The sequence below is a fragment of the Rousettus aegyptiacus genome, unplaced genomic scaffold, assembly GCF_014176215.1.
Source record: "Rousettus aegyptiacus isolate mRouAeg1 unplaced genomic scaffold, mRouAeg1.p scaffold_m13_p_6, whole genome shotgun sequence".
Classification (NCBI taxonomy): domain Eukaryota; kingdom Metazoa; phylum Chordata; class Mammalia; order Chiroptera; family Pteropodidae; genus Rousettus; species Rousettus aegyptiacus.
Window position 1 is genome coordinate 64,910,989 of NW_023416309.1, and position 21,839 is coordinate 64,932,827.

The window sequence follows — 21,839 nt, forward strand, 5'->3', positions numbered from 1 at the left end:
CTCTCTGAGCCTCAGTCTCCTCCTTTATAAAATGAGGAAGAATTAGGTCTGCCCAATACTCCACTCCCCCTACCTGTGAGGCTTTTCTTTTGCTGAGGCTCAGCACACTGTCCACCCTGTCAAATGAGGGGCCCAGATCCATTGCCATCTCCCCTATCTGGGCCCTAAAGGGCACCCTTAGAGCCAGCTTCATTTAGCACACTACATAGGATGAGGGACTCACCCCTTCCCACTGGCTCAGGCTCCCCAGTGGTCTCCCAGTCAGTCTGTACACCCCACTTGCTTTCTCTTTTATCTTGTATGCCAGGCCCTGCCTGCCTCTCCTGCCTCTGCCCTGCTTTTAGTCAGATTCCACTCCAGGAATCCTCTGGTCTACCAGGACCCTGGAGGGACCTCCAGTAAGAAGAGGCTTGTGTGGTTTGGGCACCAGAGGAGGGTTATGGCCTCAGCAGGGATCTGGGCAAGCTCCTAGAAGGCAGGGCCCACCTCCTTTAGCCAGGTTCTCCTGGTTTTCCTTCCACTCTCTTGCTGCCCCTACTCTGCCTCCACTTGGGGCTTTCCCCCTTATCACCCCCTTTCCCCTCCTTCCCTCCACAGGCAAGTCACTTCCTTACTCTTAGTTTCCATTTACTGTCTGTAAAGCGGGATCGTCCCTGTATCTACCTCCACCATTGTTGCAAGTATTCAAAGAGAGCAGGCACAGATCCATTTATTGGGGTGCCCGCCTCTGAAGATACCTTCAATGCATGTCAGCCTGGCTCAGGGACACCCCTACTCACACATCTATCCCCACATATCCCATTAAACCACCACTTCCTATGGACTTGACTCCTACTAAACAGTGTGGACTACTTGTAGTTTTTTTTAAATGAAATATTTCAAACACACTGAAAAATAAAATCTGAGGAGCCACATAAGCACCCACCACCCACATACATTAACATTTTGTCATTTTGCTTCAAATCTTTTTTAAAAATTAACATATATTTTTTTCAAACTGTTGAGTACCTACTGTGTGCCGGGCACTGTTCTAGGCACTGGGGGCACAGCAATAAACAGCTTTAAAAACCTAGCCCTCAGGGAGCTCATTTCTCAAGCTGGAAAGACAACAGTATGCACAAAGAGAAGTCGAATAGGTAGTAGGTGAGAAGAGGTAGTCAGAGAGAACCAAGCAGGGGAGGGCATCCAGAATGGGGGAAATGGAGAAGTCAGGGAGGTTTCCTGGAACAAGTGTTGTTTAAGGCAAGACCAAAAAGATATAAGGGATTGGGCTAAGTGAAAATCTAGGGGCAAAGTGTTCCACACAAGGAAACAGCAAGTGCAAAGGTCCTGAGGCAGAAGCTTGTCTAATACATGTGAAGAATGATGACACAGTATGTTCTGAAGCAAGAGTCCTAAAAATAACTGACCTCACTAGGTACAGCCCCTGCAGGACCCTGTGCTCAACTCCTGTTTTGAATCATCTCACTTAGTCCTTACTACATTTTACAGATGAAGCAACTGAAGCCCAAGATGGACAATTGGCTTAACTGAGGTCACCCAGCTAGCAAGGGGATATCTTGGGATTTGAAGCCAAACCTGGGTTCTACCTCACAGCTAGGGTAGGGCCCTAGGGTGGCATAGGAGGAGGAGGGTGGTGGGAGAGGCCACTCCACCCAAGAAAGCAACAGTTCCTCTCAGGCCTGAGGTTGACCCAGAACTAGCTTTCCTTCCAGTGCTACTCACTCAAGCATCCTCCTGCCTCCTGCATCTGCCAAGACAGGTGTGGAGGCATCTGAGATCACTGAAGACCCTTTGTTCTCATCCTTGCTTGGGCTCCCCTGAGAGTCAGTTTCCTGCTTCAAGTAATGAGCAGACTTGGCCTGGGGCCTGGTCTTGCTGCCTTGGGCTACCATGGGGAGAGACAGACCCTCCAGACTGGGAGATGCTCCCCACCCAGATGCCATTCCTACCCCTGGCCGGCTGTATAGATAAGCTGGGCCTGTCCACCCACGTCTCAGTTTACTCATTTGTACCTCAGTGTACCTATTTAACCCCCTTCGATCTGACTGAATTGGGGCAAGCTGGGCCTCAGAGTCACCTTGGAAAGGGTTGGTTTAAAATCCAGATTTTGGGGCCCCATCCACAAGCATTTACATTTGGTGGACCTAGAATCTGTATTGTTAACAAGTGTTGGGAGTAGTTCTGACCATTTGGGAACACCGACTTTCCAGGAGACCATTCTCTAATCCCCTCTCTACCTGTTATTGCCCTGCTTGAACAGTGCCCCCTCCCTCCAGGCTACCTGCCTTGGGATCAAATGCCTCTGCTGGGCTCCCACAGCCCCAAAAGATTCCCCTAACACAGCAAACTCCTGGTGGTTGTGGTCTCCACTCAACTCTGTCCCACTCCTCAGATTGTGAGCTGGAGGTGGGGGTGGGATGGGGATGGCATGGTTGCTTACTGCCTAATGACTAAGCCCCATTTCAAAGAATGGAGACTGAGGAAGTGTAGGGACTGGCCCAGGACGATAAAGAAGAACTCAAATGACAATTAGTAAGAACTCTACAGCTAACGCATAGTTCTTCATGTCTGCCTGGCACATTCTAAGGGCTTTAGAAGTACTAATTCATTTCATCTTCACAATCCTTTGAGGTAAGTCCTAGTATTACCCACATTTTTACAGATGAGGAAACTGAGGCACAGAGAGCTTTAGTAAATTGTTCCAGGCTGCAACAGCTTTTAAATGGTGAATTTGAGATATGAATTAACAAATTCTTAACACTTCCCTGTGTGAAACCCTCATTTTGTGGAAGAAGCAACTTGTCATTTGGCCAGTGGACAGCAGGACAGGTACCAGAACCCTGGCCTCAGAGCTGCCTGTACTGGGAGTGGGATGAGCAGTGGTTTGAGGAGTCTGACCTTTCTCAGCCCAGCCAGCTCTGCACATAGCCCAGGTCAAAGTCCTTCTTGCCTTTGCCCATCTGTCTTAGCTTTCTCATTTGTAAAACTGGGATAATATTGTTGCCTCCCTCACAGAACCATTGAGAGTATTAAATCAGTTGAAACCAGGAAACGGTTTTGAATAGTGCCTGCCACACATTGGGCATTAAAGCTTTGTTGTTCTTAACATTTTTCCCATGCTCATCATCCTCCTTCCCTATCCAACCCTCTTCCAGATCCACCTACAACTTCAGGGAAGGGGATGAGCAGTGCTGACCTGGGTTGAGAGGGGCAGCCAGGCCACCGTTGCTTGACAGCTGCCTCTGGGGCCAGGCCCCAGGCCAAGTCTGCTCATTACTTGAAGCAGGAAGTCAGGACTACCAACCACCCTTGATACCTACCGCTGGTGGGACTGGGGCCCCATCTAAGTTTCTGGGACCTTGGACCTGTCTAGCCCTGAGCCTAGGGCAACCTATCCTTAGCCTGGAAGGAAAGGTTCAGCCTGGAGGCCATTGTCCAGATGAGAAAAAGAGGCCCAAGAGGTAGGTGGGCACAACTCAACTGACCCCAAGAGAATGGAGGCAGGGTACAGCTTTGTTCATACACTGTTCTCAGGGGAGGGGAGGCCCTTCTTGCATCTTGGAAAAGCCCCAATCCAATCTCTGTACCTTCCCAATTGCCACCTCCTGAGAAAGGGCCTCTTCTCTCTGCTGGGTCTCTGTCCCTCTATTTGGCTGATGGCACTCCTAAGCACCCCCTGCGCTGCCACACAGAGCCTTTTATGTCAGAGCCTGAAGGATGTGTAGAAGTTCTCCAGAGGGTTGAGGCTAAGGATGGCCTTCCTGGGGACTGGCAACACAGCCAGGGCAAAAAGCATGTCGGTAGGTGTTTTGGCACGCTGGAGAATAAAGTGGTGTCCCGCGAACCTGGTAAAATATTGGGCCAAATGGCTTAGATGGAAAACCTGAGGCTGAGAGGCCAGGGAGTTGCACCAGTCAGAACTCTACTGGCTTTCGGGACAGAACTGTCTTATTACTTGAATGTGCATGTCGTTTGCTCGCTAGAGGAGTGAAAAAGAGTCTTTCAAATTCGGGAACACGCAGTGACCCCTCCAAAACCTGTCTCCGGCCGCCCACGCTGCAGCTCTAGCTCGAGGACTGCAAGTCCCGGCAGGCCCTCGGCCGCAGCGCATGCTCGGTGGGTGTACTTTCGTGAGGCTGGAGATGCTCCAGGCCTTCTTCCTCCTTTGTCTGGCCGGCCCCGGCGGGGCGGGTTGCACGCGGGCGTGCCTATTGGTCAGGTGGTGCATCAGTCTCGCTCCGCGGCCCACCCCCGTGAAGGCCCGCTCCGCGCGCTCGCGCCCCGGACGCCTGGCGCCCCGCCCGCGCTTCAGGACCCGCGGGGCCGCGCCGCGCATCTTGCGGGCGGCAGAAGCGGTGGCGGGCGCGGCGCCGGCGGCCGTACGCAAGATGATGAAGTTTCGGTTCCGGCGGCAGGGTGCCGACCCGCAGCGCGAGAAGCTCAAGCAAGAGCTCTTCGCCTTCAACAAGGTGAGGCGGCAGCAGCGCCCGGGACTGGGTGGGAGGGGGCGGGCCGGGAACTGGGGCCGGGGGCCTGGGAGCCAGAGCCACGTCGGGCTCGGGGGGAGGGGACGCCGGGCTGGGGCGTGGCGTCGGGATCATGCGCCCCCTCGATGGCCCCCACTTTTCGCCTCTGCCTCAGCTTCGGTCTCTGGGTGGGTCTGGGTCTCTCGCTCACTTTCGTGTGAACCTCTCCAGATCTCTCTGGGCCTCAGTGGCCCTGTCTCTGCGTCTCTGTGCGACTCTACAGGTCTCTGCGTCTCTGCCCTTTTCTGACTATGACCGCCACTCTATCCTCAGTGTATGCCAATGTGTCTGGGGAGGGGGGGGGGGTTTGCCTCCGTCCCTGTGTATCTCTGCGTACCTCTTCCCAGTTTTCCTTCACCTCTCCGCCTCTTCATTTCTCTGTCTTTGCATCTCTTTTGAGTCTTTAACTCTCTTCCTTTCTGCCTCTTTACGCCACCATTTCTGTGGGTCTCTTGAACTCTCACGCTGTCTCTCACTCACCACTATCTCTTTATCTTTCTTTGGGGGCTCCTCCATACCCATGTCAGCCCGTGGGGCAGCCCAGAGCCAGGGATTGTTTTGCTTTCACACCCAGTACGGGTAGGAGGGGTGAGAAGAGGAGGCAGATGTTGCAAGGGCGGGGTGAGGGGGTGGGAGGTGGAGAGGTGGGGCTGGGAAATCCCTTCCATATTCCTCTCCTCCCTCCCGCACAACTTAAGACTGCCTTGCCCTGCTCTGTGGAGGGCTGTATACCTAACTGCACTTCGGATCATGGAGCCTCAGGTTTTTTTTTTTTCCCCTGTGAAATGGGGCCGCTTTTCTCTCTGCTGTGGGCTATGGCTCCCTGTGTCACAACCAAGAGGGAGGTAGAATGGAGGGCTGCTCCTCCTTTCTTTCCCTAGGTAGGTCTAGAGGGGCCATGGGAAACGAGCAGCCTTCAGTCTCCACCGCCCTCTGCACTGATGTGTGGTAGTGTGAGCCCTCAGCCGGACCCTTGCTAACTTCTCCCAGTTTGTTGATTCTGGCCTCAAAGCCCTCTGATTGTACAGCTCTCACTGCTCTGGGGGGATCTGAGTTGTTATCCCCATCATACAGGTGACAAAACTGAGGTTCAGAAAGGGGCGGTGCCCTACCCAAAGTCACAGATGAAGGTGGGGCACTTTATCCTTGTGTCCTGTTGTTGGTGGATTTTGACTTTAACTTTGAGGGGCTGCTGTGGTCCAAGAGGAGACTCTTGTTCAGGAGGAAGCTCTGGAATACTGGGTCTGTAGTGGCTGGGGCACTCCAGCATATCTCTGGGGCAGGCAGGGTTTCCAAGGTGGTGATGGTTCGGGTGGGGGCTGCCAGGACCCTCAGACTCAGTGGTCAATAACCTGCCAGAGGCTTGTGGGGCCTAGGGTGAAGGCTGGTGCCCAGGTGCTTCCACGTGGCCCTCTTCCTGTCCAGGGTGGCTCTGATGGTGAGCCTCTGTGGGGTGAGAGAATGATGAGGGCAGGCACTCAGCTAAGGTGTCAGTTCCTTAGCCAATGATTTGGAGTGTGAAGCGGGGACCTGAGACAGATGGTAGGGAGGCTCAGTTCCCCCTGGCTGGCCCTGGGTTGGCAGAGGGTGAGGACTCCCCACTAAAGAGAGTGAGGTCCCATTCTGAGTGGGCAGCAGTGGTGTGAGAGGCTAGTCTTGGGCAAGGAGCTTGCTCACCAGAGGGGGTAGTAGGTGATCACTAGAGAATAGGCCCTATATTCCCTAGTGGGTGGGGCAGGTGAGGGGCAAGCATGGACTTTGGACTCAGTCTTGGGTCCATATCCCGATCCTGCCTACAAGTTGTCTATGGGATGTCCATTCTATGTCAACAAATACTGAGCTCCTACTGTATGAGTTCTTTTAGGTACTGAGGACACTGAAGTGACCAAAAGGGACAAGTACCTCTTCACTATGGGGGCTGATGTCCTAGTGGGGAAACAGTGAAAAGCTCAAACAAAAGAGTAAAATATGCAGTAGTTTGGATGGTAGCTGTGGATAAAATAAATTAGGATGAGGGCCTGGAGCATGTGCATGGATCGTTGCTATAGCCAGTATGGCTTGGCGGAGTTCCTCTGAGGAGTTGACTTCTGCACAGTCAGAGAGATGGAGTGCATTCCAGGTAGAGGGACAGCAGTTGAAAATGCCCTGAGGCAGGAGCCTGCCTAATATGTTGGAGAAGAGCAAAAGGCCACTGGGCCTGGAGTCAAGTGAGCTGGGGGAGAATGGGAGGAGGAGAGGAGCCAGATGTGAGGACGTGACTTTGACTGACTTAGGTGGGAGCCCTGGGGAGGTGGGGGTGTCCTGAGCAGAACACGGGACTATGCAGACACAGGTCCAGCATGGCCATGGCAGTCCTGGTAGGAAAGAGAAGCTGCCCAGCCAAATGGACAACTATGTCCTCAGGTGGACTCACTGCCCCCAGTGCTCAAATGAGAAATTGAGGCTTGAAGAGTGCTGTGACTAGCCCAAGGCCAAACCAGCTGTCCAGAAGGCTCAGTCCCTCCCTGCATGGGCTGAGGCAGGAGGGAGGCCTTGGAACCAGGGCTTCTTACAAAATTTGTGTCTTGCCGAGGCAGTAGTCAGGAGGTTTTAGTGGCCCACAAGTGGTATCCCACATTGGTGTTGAGGACAGAGGGCCGGGGGTGGAAGCTTCCCAGGGGAGGGGCCCCCAGGTAGGCCTCAGGGGATGCATAGGAGCTCCTTGGGTGAGTGGGCAGGCAACAGAGGAAAAGCCCAAGCCAAGCTGGTGGGGGTAGGACCACTCTGCACTTGGATTGGCCCTGCCAAGGGCAGAGGACCAGATGGGTGTTGTTCCATCAACACCACCAGTACACAGGTCCTCTTCACACCATTCCCACCATTGGTGGGGTGGGAATTATGTTGCTCAGTTTCCAGCTGGAGAACCCAAGTCTGGGAAGTGGGTGTCACCTTCAGGTGCTGGGCAGGAAGCCTCTCTGGGCCTCAGTCTCCCTGTCTCTGAGTCTGGGGGTTGGGCATAGAGCCCTCTGTGGGAGGTGTCTAGAGCCTCTGCCTAGATGATCTTGAGTGTTGGCCTCTGACCTCCACACAGGGCCTGTGTTTGGGGAGTGCCATGGTCTTCATGGGGGTCCCCTGGTAGCATGGTACCTCATTAAGCTTCTGTCTGTGCCTCTAGGAATGGGGCGTGGAGCTCCGCCCTCTGGGGCAGGTGGGGTCCACTTCTGAGCCTGCAGCTTGTTGAACCTTGTTCTTCCTGTTTGTTGCTGGAGCCCTGGGCATAATGGGATGGATACAGGTGTTGAGAGGCATGGGGACTTGGCCAGGAGTGGGCCTCTAGTGGGACCCAAAGGTTCAGATCCTTCCATACAGACTGGAGGTGTGATTGCCCATTTCACAGTTGAGGACACAGACATAGAGCACAGGTGGCCCCAACTTGAGTCCCAATTTGTAGCAGCAACAGAGCCTAAAAGGTACCTTGGGGTAGGCCTTGGTAGGCCAGGGGACAGCTGTGCCTGTGCAAGTGCTCTTCCCTCTCCCACAGACCGTGGAACATGGTTTCCCCAACCAGCCCAGCGCCCTGGCCTTCGACCCCGAGCTTCGCATCATGGCCATTGGCACCAGGTCTGGGGCCGTCAAGATGTATCCTTTGTGGCCCATGGCCTTTGAGGCTGTGAGGACCTGCTTGCAGCTCCCTGTGTGCTGGGCCTCTTGGGTAGGGCCCAGCCTGGGAGGTTGTGGTAGGTGCCTGGATCCTGGTGGAGGCTAGCACAGCTTCTGCCCTGGGATACCTCTTCAAAGAGATAATGGCGAGGTTCAGTTGCAATGGCCACAGCTGTCCCTTGTTGCATTTCAGCCAGCCAGTTACCCAGGTGTCTCTGCGATCCATCATCCCAGCAACTGTGACTAGGGAGGCTGGCTGGCGCTGGCCAATTGAGGTACCTATTGAGGGTCACACAGCCGGCTTTGCCATAGTAACTGGGCATATATACATGTGCAAATGTGAAGAGACCTGTGTTCAGCCAAGGGCTGGAGGCAGTGCCAGGCTCGGCATAGTGAGTATGGCTCTGCCCCCACCTGGATGCTGGCAGCTACACAATGGGCCATGTGAGCCACACAAAGCAGGCATTTTCCCTGCAAGTGCAGAGTTGGGGTGGGGTGAGGGCAAGCAGACAGCTGAATGCCTTCTTGCCTGCCATGGAGCATCTCATCCCCACTGCCTGAAGTGAAGCCCCCCACTCGGGGAAACTGAGGTGCAGAGTGTCTGGCAGCTGCTTGGTGAGGGGTGTCCACCTCCACTCCTCTCCATGTGACCTTCTGGGTCTCAGTATCCTCATTGGGAACATTGGTTGACACAAAATGAGTTATTCCCAGTAAATAGGAGGGGAGGAGGGGTGCTGGGAGCACTGACCAGGCAAGAGTGTGTATCTGGGCCTGCAATTAATAAACTTGCCTACTCTAGGGGGTGTGGCTGGGCCTGACGCTCCCCTCTCCCATGGGCGTCCACTTCCTGGCCTGCTGTCCCTGCCCCTTGAGGTGCTGTCCTGTTCTACATGTGTGTTGTATTCCTAAAGTCAGTATCTCATAGTATTCAATGCTATGCGTCTCTGTTAGCTTTTCGAGCTGGCCCTCCTGGTATTCTAGGCTTTCTTGGGCACTGGCTCCTCAAAAAGAACCTGTTGTACAGTCTAGGAGACAGCCTTGGAGAAGGCCAGAGCTCTTCCCTGGCTCCTTCCTCCTTTCCCCAAATCACCCCAGCCTGGAGCCTGGGTCTGGGAAACTTTGGACCCCTGTTTGAGAAACTGAGGCTGGAGAAAAGGGACCTAGACACAGAAGCTGCCCCTCCCCCTCAGGGCTGTCTTGTCTCCTTGGTGACTCTTGAGTCCCGCCCAGAGCTCCTGCCCTCTCTTTTGTCCCCTCTTCTGTGTTCTTCCAGTTCCTGCAGGGAATCCCAGCTCCAGCTCCAAGCAACGGCTTGGCTCCTGCGTTGTCCCCAGGCAACGTCGCTGACCCCTTCCTTGCCCTCCTTCCTAGGGCCCCCTAGGCCTTGCCCATTCACTGTCAAACCCGGAGTTGCTGGGACCCTGACACTGACACCAGGCACTTGAAGCAGGTCACACAACCCGTCTAAGCCTCTGTGTGCTGGTCTGTTTCATGGGCAGGCTGTAGCCTCTCCTTCCTTGCGGTAAGGGCTGCTGGCTGGCTGCCTGCCCCAGAGAGAGGTTGGGTTCCTTGCCCATGGCTGAAGTGGAGCCTGGAGCTATGGGAAGGGACAGCCTGGATTCTCTGCCTTGCTTGGCTTCTCTGCCTGTGTGATCCAGCCTGCAGGGCTGGCTCTTGTGCATACAGACATATGTGAGACTGACAGAGAGCAGAGCCCTGGCTGTGTGCCAGGCCTGGGCCAAGTGTACTAGCATGTTTTTATTCTCACTTGTCCTTTGTTAGCCTTACAAGGGGGGAGTCACTACCCCATTTTACAGATGAGGAAGTGAAGGTCATGCCACAGCATGACTTGTAGGAGCTGAATGGAGCCTCTACTCTGAGCCTGGGGACACCTTGGGGTTGCAAGATGGTGCTTATTCAGGGAGGGAGTCCACATGGACTTAGGAGGGCTCCTGGATAAGCAGGCCTAGTTTGGGGCTGTCAGAATGGTCCTAGAGGAGGAGGAAGCTTGGGCATCTTGGCCTGTACCTGCCCTTGACCTCTCACCCTCAGCTATGGTGCGCCTGGTGTGGAGTTCACAGGCCTGCACCCAGACATGGCCACTGTCACCCAGATGCACTTCCTGCCTGGCCAGGTGAGCCTCTGCCCCCACCAGCCGGCTCATGGTCCCCAGGTCCCCTCCCAGGCCCCACCAGCCCAGTCTTGGTCTCTGCTCACTCACCAGGGCCGCCTCCTGACCCTCTTAGATGACAGCAGCCTACATCTCTGGGAGATCGTCCACCATAATGGCTGTGCCCAGCTGGAGGAAGCACTCAGCTTCCACCCACCTAGTCGGCCGGGTTTTGATGGTTCCAGGTATTAGTGGCTGGGGACCAGCTCCGGGCATATCAGCTTTGCAAAGGCATAGTAAGAATGGGAATCAGCCTAGGGCTGGGGTTCAGGGTTGTGGGGTATGTTGAGCTGAGCCTGGGTCCCCAGAAAGCAGCATTTGGACATGGTTCACTGAGATGTACTTCATGGACTTGGCGGGTGTTAGAAGAAGGGGAGTTCCAGCTGAACCCAAGGTGAGTAGGTGGGGTCTGTACTACAGGACCACTGGGGCACTAGGAGATCCAGGATGGGAGAATGTGCACTGTGTCCCAGACTTCTCTTACCTGATGCATGGCCCTGTATTTCTAGCAATGATATAGGTATCTGGGGCTGTGGGGCAGGTTTTAGCTGAGCCGACATCAGCAAAGTTTCCCTAGTGTCCCAAGTTGGGGGCGGGGCAACGGGCTACAATGTACACAGGTGAAGAGACAGATTGGGGTAAGGAGGGTCCTGTCGGGCTGTGCTGCTTAAGGTGCTGACAGGGCACCTGACAGAATGCCCCAGGGGGCAATGGTGTGGCGTGGACCTGTGTGAGAGTGTAAGGGACCTCTTGGTCCCTGACCTTGCTGGTCCTCACAGAAATGGCTACTGTAGGCGAGTTCTTCATGCTACAGAATGCCTGTCCTCAGCTCAGCGAGAGGCTTGTTCTACTTCTGCTGGGCGCTGGGTGACAGCTCTGTTCAGTGCTAGTTCAGAGGTGGATTACTGGGGTCTCCCAGCCTGTGTAGGAAGGGGTGATCTGGGGCCTTTCTGCAAATTCAGGGAGGTACCCAGAGGGCAGAAGGCAGGGTTTCTGGGTGGAGCTCGAGAAAGCCTTGTGTCTTGGACCTCCTGGTCTTGGCCCAGGCACTGGCCTGGTTCCTGCCTTCTCCTCCTGGTGGGTGAAAGGGGAGCTGGTCTCCAAGACCTGGGGAGCCCATTTTTATCCCTCTCTCTGCCGACAATGATGAATAATTGAGCAAGCTAATTATGATGCCCACAACCACTATTATTGCCTTCCTGGTTCGCCAGCTCACTTGATAATCAGCCCCCAGTGAGTGCAGAGCAGCCATAATGAGCTAATAGTAGCAACTCAGTACCCTCTACCTCCCTCCTCAGTGGGCGGGTGGGTTAACACCCTCACCCACCTCCCTTCATTTCCTTCAGTGGCCCACCCAGCCTTGCCCGCATCACAGTGGTCCTGCTGGTGGCAACTGGTGACATGGCAGCTCTGGGCTCCGAGGGTGGCAGTGTTTTCTTCCTGGATATTTCTACCCTGATGCTGCTAGAGGGGCAGACCCTTGGCCCTGATGAGGTTCTGCAAAGGTGAGAGGCAGATGGACTTCCCACACTCACTCCGTGCCTAGGCAGTGTTCCTACCAGCTCACTTGCGTTCCCCCTGCAGTGTGCCAGATGATTACCGGTGTGGGAAGGCACTGGGCCCTGTGGAGTCACTCCAGGGACACCTGCAGGACCCCACCAAGATCCTCATCGGCTACAGCCGGGGCCTGCTGGTCATCTGGAACCAGGCTGCGCAGTGTGCAGACTGTGTCTTTCTAGGGAACCAGGTGTGTGGGAGGCTTGTGGTCACAGCTGGGACCCTCTGCTAATGGCCACCTCGCTCATGCCTCTGCTTTGCCCCACAGCAGCTGGAGAGCCTTTGCTGGGAGCGCAGTGGCAGCACACTGGTCAGCTCACACAGTGATGGCAGCTATGCCATTTGGTCTGCGAACACCAGCAGCTCCCCAGTAACGCAGCCTATGGTAGCTACCACACCCTACGGTAAGTGCTGGACAGGCTGAGGGCAGCCCCACCGCCCAAGCACAGGGTTTTGATGGGTGATCCCAGCTCAGACACTCGGGGTTTCCTGGCCTTTGCGGGGGCATCCTGGAAGACTTGTGGAAGGCGGCAGTGCCAAGCCAAATCTGCAAAGGCGAGTTCCACCCCCACCTCCCCAGGGGTCATGGTCAGGAGCAGCGGGCTTTCTCCTTGGGGCGGCAGGAAGCAACTTCCAGGCAGAGAATGATGGGGGCAGAACGAGAGTGGGATAAAGGGTGAGAGTGGAGAAATAACAACCCGAGGCTCTTCTGGTCTGGGCAAACAAGGGAGTTTGACACTGTTCCATTCCTCCAGGCCCCTTCCCCTGCAAAGCCATCAATAAGATTCTGTGGCGAAACTGTGAATCTGGGTAGGTGGGGAGCCGGGTCTCAGGTGTGGGTTGGGGGCCACATCTGGCTGGCAGTGGAGGGTGGGCTCTGGGGCACAGCTGGGTTGGGCAGTATTTGTTCCAGGCCCAGGTGGCTCATGTGGCTCCCCTGCCCCTGTATAGGGGCCACTTTATCATCTTCAGTGGTGGCATGCCTCGTGCCAGCTATGGCGACCGCCACTGTGTAAGTGTGCTCCGGGCCGAGACTCTGGTGACGCTGGACTTCACTTCCCGCATCATTGACTTCTTCACAGTGCACAGCACACGGCCGGAGGATGGTGTGTGCCCTGCCCTCCCCTGTCCTGTGCCCAGTGCCACCTGTGGCCATGCTCACCCCGCCCCATCCCACAGAGTTTGATGAGCCCCAGGCCTTGGCCGTGCTGCTCGAAGAGGAGCTGGTGGTACTAGACCTGCAAACACCTGGCTGGCCAGCCGTGCCTGCTCCATACCTGGCCCCACTGCACTCATCTGCTATTACTTGCTCGGCCCACGTTGCCAACGTCCCTGCCAAACTGTGGTCCCGTATCGTGAGCGCTGGCGAGCAGCAGAGCCCCCCACTTGCCACTAGTGCCTCGGTGTGTGCTCGGGCATCCTGCAGTTTGGGGTCTTGGGGAGGGAGAGTATTCCTATTGAAGGGCACTGCCCAGGCACAGGCTTGGAGGTGGGAACATGGTAGGTGTACACCAGGGACCCAGAAGTAGCTTGGTTCCTAGATGCCAAAGCTCAGGATGAGGGGCAGAAGACATTTGTCCTGACCTGCCACTGACATCTCTGTCTCCCTGTCTCCCTCTCCCAGAGCTGGCCCATCACTGGGGGCCAGAACCTGGCCCAGGAGCCATCGCAGCGAGGTCTGCTGCTGACCGGGTAGGGCAGACCTCAGATCTCATGGCCAAGCACAGTTGTGATGTGTGTGTGCATGCATGCATGTGCAAGTGGGGCCTGGTGTAGCCCACGCAGGTGTGGGAGAGCACAGTCTAGGACAGGCAGGCACTGACCTGCCTAGTGACTCAGGCTCGGCTCCTGGTGGGACCCAGTCGCCCTCTCTAGCTGGGTAGATTGGATGTAGCTTCCCTAGACCCCTCCCTGCCCTGCCTTTTGGCTTGGAACTGAGCTCCACCCACCCAGCCTACCCTGGGACTGGAAAATCTGGGCTGGCCTAGGGCAGGTGCAGGAGAGCCCAGCCTGGGCCTGGCGGGCGCTGACACGCCAGGTGACTCAGGCTTCAACTTCCTGCCCTTCCCCTGCTGCCTGCCTGTGCTGGGACCCTTGAGTCTCTGATGCCTGCATCCCCTCACCTGCTTAAAAACTGGCTTTTGGGGCTGTTGGCGGTTCCCCATCCAACCCAACAGACTCCTCATACCAGGGGTTCCCACTTGAGGCTATCCCAGATTTGCTTTCTCCTTCCCTCCCTTCCTCTCCCTGCTTCCTCCTGGCCTCTCAGTTTTCCTGCTGCCTTGCCCGCATGGTTGCCTCATGCCTCAGCTGATCCCTTTGCTCTGTGGCCAGCTAACTCCTGATTACATTTTCTGGATGTCCCAGTGGGGGAACTCCCTAGTCCTTTGTTCCGTTTTTTGTTCATCATGCTGGTGATTGTTTCCATATCTTCTCACCCTGTTTGAGGGGTCCAGGTGCATGTGGCTTGGCATATAGTTAGGCACTCAGTATATGTTTACATTATATAGTGTGTGCTTCCTATTTGCTATATGCAGTAGGAGTCTGGTCAGTGTTTGGCATATACAATAGGTGCTCAGTTGAGTGGTCACTGGATGAGTGGAGTGAAGAGGTACGCTGGGTCCTGGTTTGAACCTAACATTACCCTCTCTGCAGCCACGAGGATGGCACTGTGCGGTTCTGGGATGCCTCTGGTGTAGCGCTGCGACCGCTCTATAAGCTGAGCACAGCTGGCCTCTTCCAGACAGACTGTGAACACGCTGACAGCCTGGCTCAGGCTGCTGAGGATGACTGGCCGCCCTTCCGAAAGGTGGGCCCCTCCCCTGGCCCTGCGGAGCCTGGCCCTGGCTCTGCCCCATGTCTTTACTCCATCCCACTCCCCAGGTGGGCTGCTTTGACCCCTACAGTGATGACCCCCGGCTTGGTGTGCAGAAGGTGGTACTCTGCAAGTACACAGCCCAGATGGTGGTGGCTGGCACTGCAGGCCAGGTAGGCTTGGGGTAACCCCAGGGATGGAGTCTTGGAGGGCTTTCGGGAAGAGGTGGCCTGAACTGGAGGGTCTGGTGAAGTGGTAGAGGGACCTGCATTGGCAGAAGCCGAGAGGTGAGAATAATGAGGCCTCAGGTGGGGCTGGCTGGAGTGAGGCCAGTCAGGGAGGGCCTGTTGTTGGGGCCTTGAGTCCAGGCACTGGCTGTAGGGAACCATGGAGGGATGGGGCCGGTTGGGAGCATAGGTGTTAGATGAACCCTGGGAGGGCAGAGACCAGTGGGTCTTGGTCATTTTGCCGTCAGCACTTACACAATATACAGAAGGTGCTCAATGTGTGCTTATTGCTAATGGGAGACAGGTGTGGTGGTGGGATACTTTGCTCCAGGAGAGCAGGGACCAGTGGGTCTTGGTCCTCAGTGCTCAGTGAGGGCCCTAGTGCACAATAGACATTCAGTAAATGCTTATTTGGTGGATGAATTGGAGACAGTTGTGGAACCACCCTAGCAGTGGGTTTGCAGGCTCAGGTGGGACATGGGTGACCCCATTCTCCATGCTGACCCCTCCCCCTCCCTGGCTTCGGGTTCAGGTGCTGGTACTGGAGCTCAGCGACATGCCTTCAGAGCAGGCAGTCAGCATGGCCAGTGTGGACCTCCTCCAGGACCGCGAGGGCTTCACATGGAAGGGCCACGAGCGGCTGAGTCCACGCACGGGGCCCCTGCCCTGGCCCATCGGCTTCCAGCCCCGAGTGCTGATTCAGTGCCTGCCACCAGCTGCCATCACCGCTGTCACTCTCCACACTGAGTGGAACCTCGTGGCTTTTGGCACCAGTCATGGCTTTGGCCTCTTTGACTACCAGCGCAAGAACCCTGTGCTGGCCAGGTGTGGGGTGGGGCAGGCCCAGAGCCTGGGGAGATGGGGTCTGTACCTCCACCTGGCCCTAGCTTTCTATGAGACCTTTGGTGTTTCCCTACGCCCGCCTAAGCCTCAGTTTCCCTTATAAGGCTCTGTGTGGTGAAGGTGACTCTATTCCCTTTGGTAGCTTTGTCCTTATATGATGTGCTACTGGTGGCATTCTAAGCGCACCAGCTAGCTGCTGGGTTGATGGAGTGGCAGAGAGGGACTTGAGTTTCTTTATCTGGGATCCTTAATGCCTGGCTGGGGGCCAGCGGGAACATGGAGGCTGCTCCAGGAGGTTGCTCTATAGCACAACTGGTACCCGTCTTCCCCCAGGTGCACCCTTCACCCCAATGACTCCTTGGCCATGGAGGGGCCACTCTCCCGGGTAAAATCGCTCAAGAAGTCGCTGCGCCAGTCTTTCCGGCGTATCCGTAAGAGCCGAGTCTCAGGCAAGAAGCGGGCCACTAATACCAACAGTAAGGTGAGCTAGGGCCAGGCTGCCAGATGCCGCCTCTCCAGATCCTGCTGTACAAACATAGAGCCAGGCCTGGGCCCTTGCCCAGAGTCCAGTGTCTGCTCACCTTTGCTCATCTATCCCTCAGCAGCCCCAGCCCCTGGTTATCAGGGTGAGCTGGGGAGGGTGATGGGATATTGGGTGCTAGGCTTTGTGGGAAATGACAGTGTCCTAGAGCCCCATGGCTCTCCAGTTGCAGGAGGCCAACGCGCAGTTGGCAGAGCAAGCCTGCCCCCATGACGTGGAGATGACACCTGTGCAGCGCCGCATTGAGCCCCGCTCAGCTGATGACTCTCTCTCGGGTGTGGTTCGCTGCCTGTACTTCGCTGACACGTTCCTTCGAGATGGTGAGGCCAGGAGAGGGACAAGGGTTAGAGAAATGGGCCTCAGGTGTCCATCTAGGAAATGGGCAGTGGTGGGGGTGGGACCGCATATTCTAGTGCAGTGGTTGCCAACCTTTTTGGCACCAGGGACCGGTGCTCCTATGAGAATCTAATGCCTGATGATCTGAGGTGGAGCTGAGGCAGTGATGCTAGCGCTGGGGAGTGGCTGCAAATACAGACGAAGCTTCCCTTGCTCACCTGCCGCTTACCTTCTCTGTGGCCCAGAGGTTGGGGACCCCTCTTCTAGGGGATTGGAAAGCATTATTGGGCTAGCATCAGGGCGCCCCGGCTTCCAAACAGCCTCCCTGGAATTTCTGATGGCGCAGGGTTGGTGAGTGAGCCAGCAGACCCTCTGAGACCTGAGAACTCAAGATCTTGAAGTGAGCACAGGGTCTACTAGTGTCAAGGCCCTGAAGTAGGCATGTGCTGGGAGACTGCCTGCATGGTGTGTCTGCAGCAAAGGGCAAGGGCTCCTGGAGGTGCTCGTGTTCACTGCCTCACAAAGGGGCTGGCTTTGACCCTGAGTGAGTGGAGCCCCAAAAGGGTCCTGCACAGGGAAGTGAGGTGGTCAGGTTTATTGAGTGATTCACTGATTGATTTTTAACTTGTATAATGGGACTTTGAATCATACACAAAAAGAGTACAAAAATAGTCACCCTATGTACTTTACCTGGTGCCACTTCCACTGCACACTCTGTTGTTTATCTTGCTAGAGTATTTTAACTGAAAACCCAGTGTTAGTACTTCGGTGTATATCTAACAGATGTAATTGTCACACCCCATGGAGCTGACACTGATCCTGGAGTCCCTTGTCACACTTGGTTCATGGACAGCTTTCTGCTTTCATCTCAAAAATACCTTTTTGTGGTTGCTGCTGGGTCAGCACCCAGTTAGTTCAAATGTGGCGTTTCACTGATGTTTTTCAGCCTCTGAGTCTGAGAGAGGGTCCCCTCTTCTGATGGTGTTTGTCGAGGGCACTTTGTCCAGATTTTCCCATTTGGATGTGGCAGCCCCAGGGGTCTCTACCTTGTTCCATGGTTCCCAGTTCTTTTGAGAAGGACTGTGGGGCTCAGTTCCCAGCTGGGTGGGCATTGGGGTGTTGGCTACATGTTAACTTGCTCACTAACTTGTCACTGAGCTTTGGCTCCCCCTGATGGTTGTTGCTGAAGTCATCCATTCATCCATGGTGCACAGCCATGACTACCATGGGCCAACTTTGGCTCTTGGGTTTTTAGCTGACTTTTCTCAGAGGTTCAGTTCGCAGAGAAAAAGCAGGCAAGATGGTCTCAGTTCATTTAAGGCCAGGCCCAGGACTTCATGTATGGTGGCTGCTGTCTGGAGGACAAACTGAAAGGGGTGGGGGTGAAGCAGGGGGTGTGGTCAGGACCTTGATGCACCTTCGGGGTGAGAGCTTTCTCAGAGGGTCAGCAGGACTAATGATGGGATGTAGGGGGTGGAGAGAGTTGGGGCTTTGTGATAAGGTTGTATTACTGAGATGAAGCTGAGTGAGGGTGTAGTGGGTTGGGGTTGGAGAGATCAGGATTGTGGTGTTGACATCTCCACAGAGATACACAAGAGGCTGTTCCTGTCTTTGCAGGAGGCTCTGATTGTGATCAGCAGTATAGAGAAGGTGCCTGAGGCCAAGAGGCTGGCTGAGGTCACTAGGGAGATAAAGGACAGGAGAAAACCAGTCCTGGGTCCCCAGGCATCAGGTGAAGAGGGGAGGATCTTGTAGTGTACGGCCAGATGCCCCGCCTCACCAGCCTGTTACCCCGCAGCAGCCCATCACGGACCCACCATGTGGGCAGGCACCAACTCAGGCTCTGTGTTTGCTTACGCGCTGGAGGTGCCAGCAGCAGCAGCAGGCAGCGAGAAGTGGCCCGAGCGGGTGGTGGAGGCTGTGCTGGGCAAGGAGGTGCAGCTGATGCATCGTGCGCCTGTGGTGGCCATCGCTGTGTTGGACGGGCATGGCCGGCCACTGCCTGAGCCCTTTGAGGCCTCGCGGGACCTCGCACAGGCACCCGACATGCAGGGTGGCCATGCAGTGCTCATTGCATCCGAGGAGCAGTTCAAGGTAAGCCACCGCAGAGAACACCTCAGGCTACTGCCTCTTAGACATCATTGGACCCCCTAGAACCCCTGCCCTGTTTCTCCCTCTCTGCCTGCTGAGACCCCCCAAGATACCTCCCAGCTAGCAGAGATGTCCCTGAAGAACCCTGATGACCCTTCAGCTTGCTGCATACCTGCAGGATCCTTCTACCTCACCAAGTCCTCACCAGGACCCCTTGACTGCTTCCTGGGCTCTGTCTGGCAGAAAGTGATGGTTTGGAGGGGATACCAGCCATTTAACCATTATAACCCAGTGACTGGTTTTGCCAGATTCTCCCAGGAGGTGCCTTGGGAGGATTCTGGGAGCAGTGTGAAGCTAGCTAGGTAGAGGTGGTAGCGTGGCCAGGGGCACAAGCTTGAGCAGCACGCTGAGCTCCGGGTGGAGGCTGGCACTGGCAGCTGGGAAGAAGGGGCCTTGGGGGTGTGGCAAGGGCCAGACTCTGCTCATTGGCCACCTGCCCGCTGCCAGGTGTTCACACTACCCAAGGTGAGCGCCAAGACCAAGTTCAAGCTAACAGCCCACGAGGGCTGTCGTGTGCGCAAGGTGGCACTGGCCACATTTACCAGCGTGGCCTGTGAGGACTATGCAGAGACCTGCCTGGCCTGCCTCACCAACCTGGGTGATGTGCATGTCTTCTCGGTGCCTGGCCTGAGGCCCCAGGTGCATTACCCCTGTATCCGGAAGGAGGACATCAGCGGCATCGCCTCCTGTGTCTTCACGCGCCATGGCCAGGGTGAGGCGAAGGCTTCCTGGGGCAAGGGACCCGAGCAGGTCCAGAATTGCCAGGGAGTGTCAGCAAAAAGGGTGATCCAGGTTGGGGGGCACACCACCGGCCATGGTGGGGTAGGGCCTGCCAGCACATGCAGGGCAGAGACCAAGTGAGGGGCTGTGCTTAGAGTCACATATCCTGACTACACTGTGCTCATTCTCTCCCACCCCACCCAGGTTTTTACCTGATTTCCCCTTCGGAGTTTGAACGTTTCTCCCTAAGTGCCCGGAACATCACAGAGCCACTCTGCTCTCTGGACATCAGCTGGCCCCATGATGCTGCCCGTGCCAGGTGTATGGAGCGGGTAGCCCCTGGCCCAGAAGGCCTGTGGCCAAGGCTGGTCTCAGCTCTACCCCCAGATTCTGCATGGAGCAGGGGTGGCCCTCCCTGGTGTTACCCCTCTGGTTCCAGGGCTTGGGAATGGGAGGACAGGGATTTGGCTCTTCAGCCTTGAGGTGCCTGCCTGTGACCCCCATCATGGCCCTGTCTCTGCAGCTGCAGGCTCCAAGAGTCACCGAAGCGGAACCAGGCTAATGGGACCCCGGGCATCGTCCTGGCCCCACAGAGCTGTGATGGAAGCCCCAATCCTGTCCACAGCAGGGGAACTGGTGAGGAACTGGGTGTGAAATAGGGGTACTGGGACACTGATCCGTTCAGACATGAGGGCAGGACTTGTAGGAGGTAGCAGCTGAGCCAAGGCTGGAAGCTTGGGGAGGGGCATGTCAGGCAGAAGAGGGGTAGGGGTCTATTGTTGCCATGTCCCACCATGGGCTGGGTTTGAGACTGAGTCCCCAAGTTCAAAGGATGCCTAGGATCCCTGGCAGAAGTCTGAATACTTTCTCCCTGCAGACACCGCAGAGCCACCTGAGGCCACGCTCTCACCTATGTCCATTGACTCGGCCACCAGTGCTGATACCACACTAGACATGACAGGGGACGTCACGGTGGAGGATGTGAAGGATTTCCTGGGGTGAGGTGGGCGGGCAGGATCCACAGGAGGGGCTGTCCCCACTCACCAGCCTCCCTTCCTCACCTCAGCTAACCTAATATCTAAGCTGGGTATGCAGGACCAAGGAGGGGGCGTAACCCCAGACCCTGATCACTACTCCCTCCTCCCAGCTCTTCAGAGGAATCTGAGAATCTGAAGAACCTGGCAGAAGACGAGGCTCGAGCCTGCGCCATTCTGATTAAATGAGGTGCTGCATGTGTGGGGGACCCTGTGTCTACCTGATCTTTACCTTTCAGCCTTAACCCCTGTGGGCTCTCTTGCCCTACCTAGTCTTGAACCTGAAACCCTAACAGGTCCCTGTGATGGCAGTACTCCCCAAGGCCCACAGAGACATGATGTTCATAGTTCTGTATTTTAAAAAATAAGGCTACCTATCAGCCCCTAGATGTCATGGGTGGTATTTGGAACAAGGCCAGGTTAAACCAGCCTGGATTTCAGGGTCTGGTTTGGCCAACCCATTTCAGCAGCTGAGATTACCCAGGTACATAAGGTTGGGCCCTGCCAAGTGAACCTCAAGACTAGGGTCTGGCCCCCTACTCCCAGTCTTGGTGTGGCCTCCTGCCCAGCTCTGGGTTCCATCGGTCTGCCCAATCTATTTGCTACCTAGTACCTCCACTTTCTCTTCATGTCTTGCTTGTGACACCCCTGGCCTCAGTGGGCCAGATGTGGTCTTCGCTCAGACTTGGCCAGCCCTTTTGCCTGTCCTAGAGAGGCTGAATGGTGGTACTTGTGTGGCCACCTGCCCGTTTTGGTCTCCCTAGCTTTCTGCTGATCCTTCTCTTCTTATACTAGGAAGGCCCAAACTACCTGGCCACCACCTGCCCTGCTCAGAGCTGGGATCCAAGACCCCTGGTTCCTGCCCGTCCTTCGCATAGGGGTATATCTGCTAACCTTCAGGCTCCAGTGGCACCTGCCCACCTTGATCCCCAGGCCAGCCCCATGGCATAGCCCTGGAACTTGGCTCAGAGTCTCCAGGGCAGATTTGAACTAGACCCTGTACAGGCAGTTGGTTACCCTGGAGGCCAGATACCACAGGGGAGGACAGTTGGGGCTGGCAGCCCATGCTACCTCCCGTTCCACACACCATCCTTCCCCTAATTCCTTTGCAAAGAATATTTTTCTAATGCCTGGACTGGATAGTGCCAGGCTGGACACTCATTTCGAAAACTATTTTGGTACTCGCTCTTTGGCCAACAACTCTCTTCCCCCAGCCTGAGTACACAGGTTATGTGTACATGAGTAAGTGGGGCGGGGCGGGGCGGGGTGGGGTGGGG

At 55.8% G+C, this 21,839-nt stretch overlaps 1 protein-coding gene across 4 annotated transcripts; it reads left to right on the forward strand.

Moving 5' to 3' along the window:
- Positions 1 to 4,285: 4,285 nt before the first annotated feature.
- Positions 4,286 to 21,834, forward strand: LLGL1 (LLGL scribble cell polarity complex component 1). 4 transcript variants are annotated; one of them, XM_016145196.2, is made up of 23 exons: positions 4,286 to 4,472; positions 8,050 to 8,147; positions 10,221 to 10,302; positions 10,393 to 10,523; positions 11,685 to 11,843; positions 11,923 to 12,085; positions 12,164 to 12,299; positions 12,651 to 12,705; positions 12,847 to 13,001; positions 13,075 to 13,298; positions 13,520 to 13,587; positions 14,551 to 14,704; positions 14,779 to 14,883; positions 15,470 to 15,762; positions 16,114 to 16,261; positions 16,488 to 16,641; positions 18,459 to 18,751; positions 19,256 to 19,520; positions 19,733 to 19,847; positions 20,052 to 20,164; positions 20,406 to 20,526; positions 20,676 to 20,752; positions 21,358 to 21,832. In XM_016145196.2, exons 1-22 carry the CDS (start codon positions 4,392 to 4,394, stop codon positions 20,749 to 20,751), a joined length of 3,189 nt encoding a protein of 1,062 aa, XP_016000682.2. In that variant the 5' UTR covers positions 4,286 to 4,391; the 3' UTR covers position 20,752; positions 21,358 to 21,832. The 4 variants fall into 4 exon arrangements, with proteins under 4 accessions (XP_016000682.2, XP_016000681.2, XP_016000679.2 ...); XM_016145195.2 differs by having other exon boundaries at positions 12,167 to 12,299; positions 18,456 to 18,751; XM_016145193.2 differs by having other exon boundaries at positions 4,287 to 4,472; positions 18,456 to 18,751.
- The last annotated feature ends 5 nt before the right edge of the window (positions 21,835 to 21,839 follow it).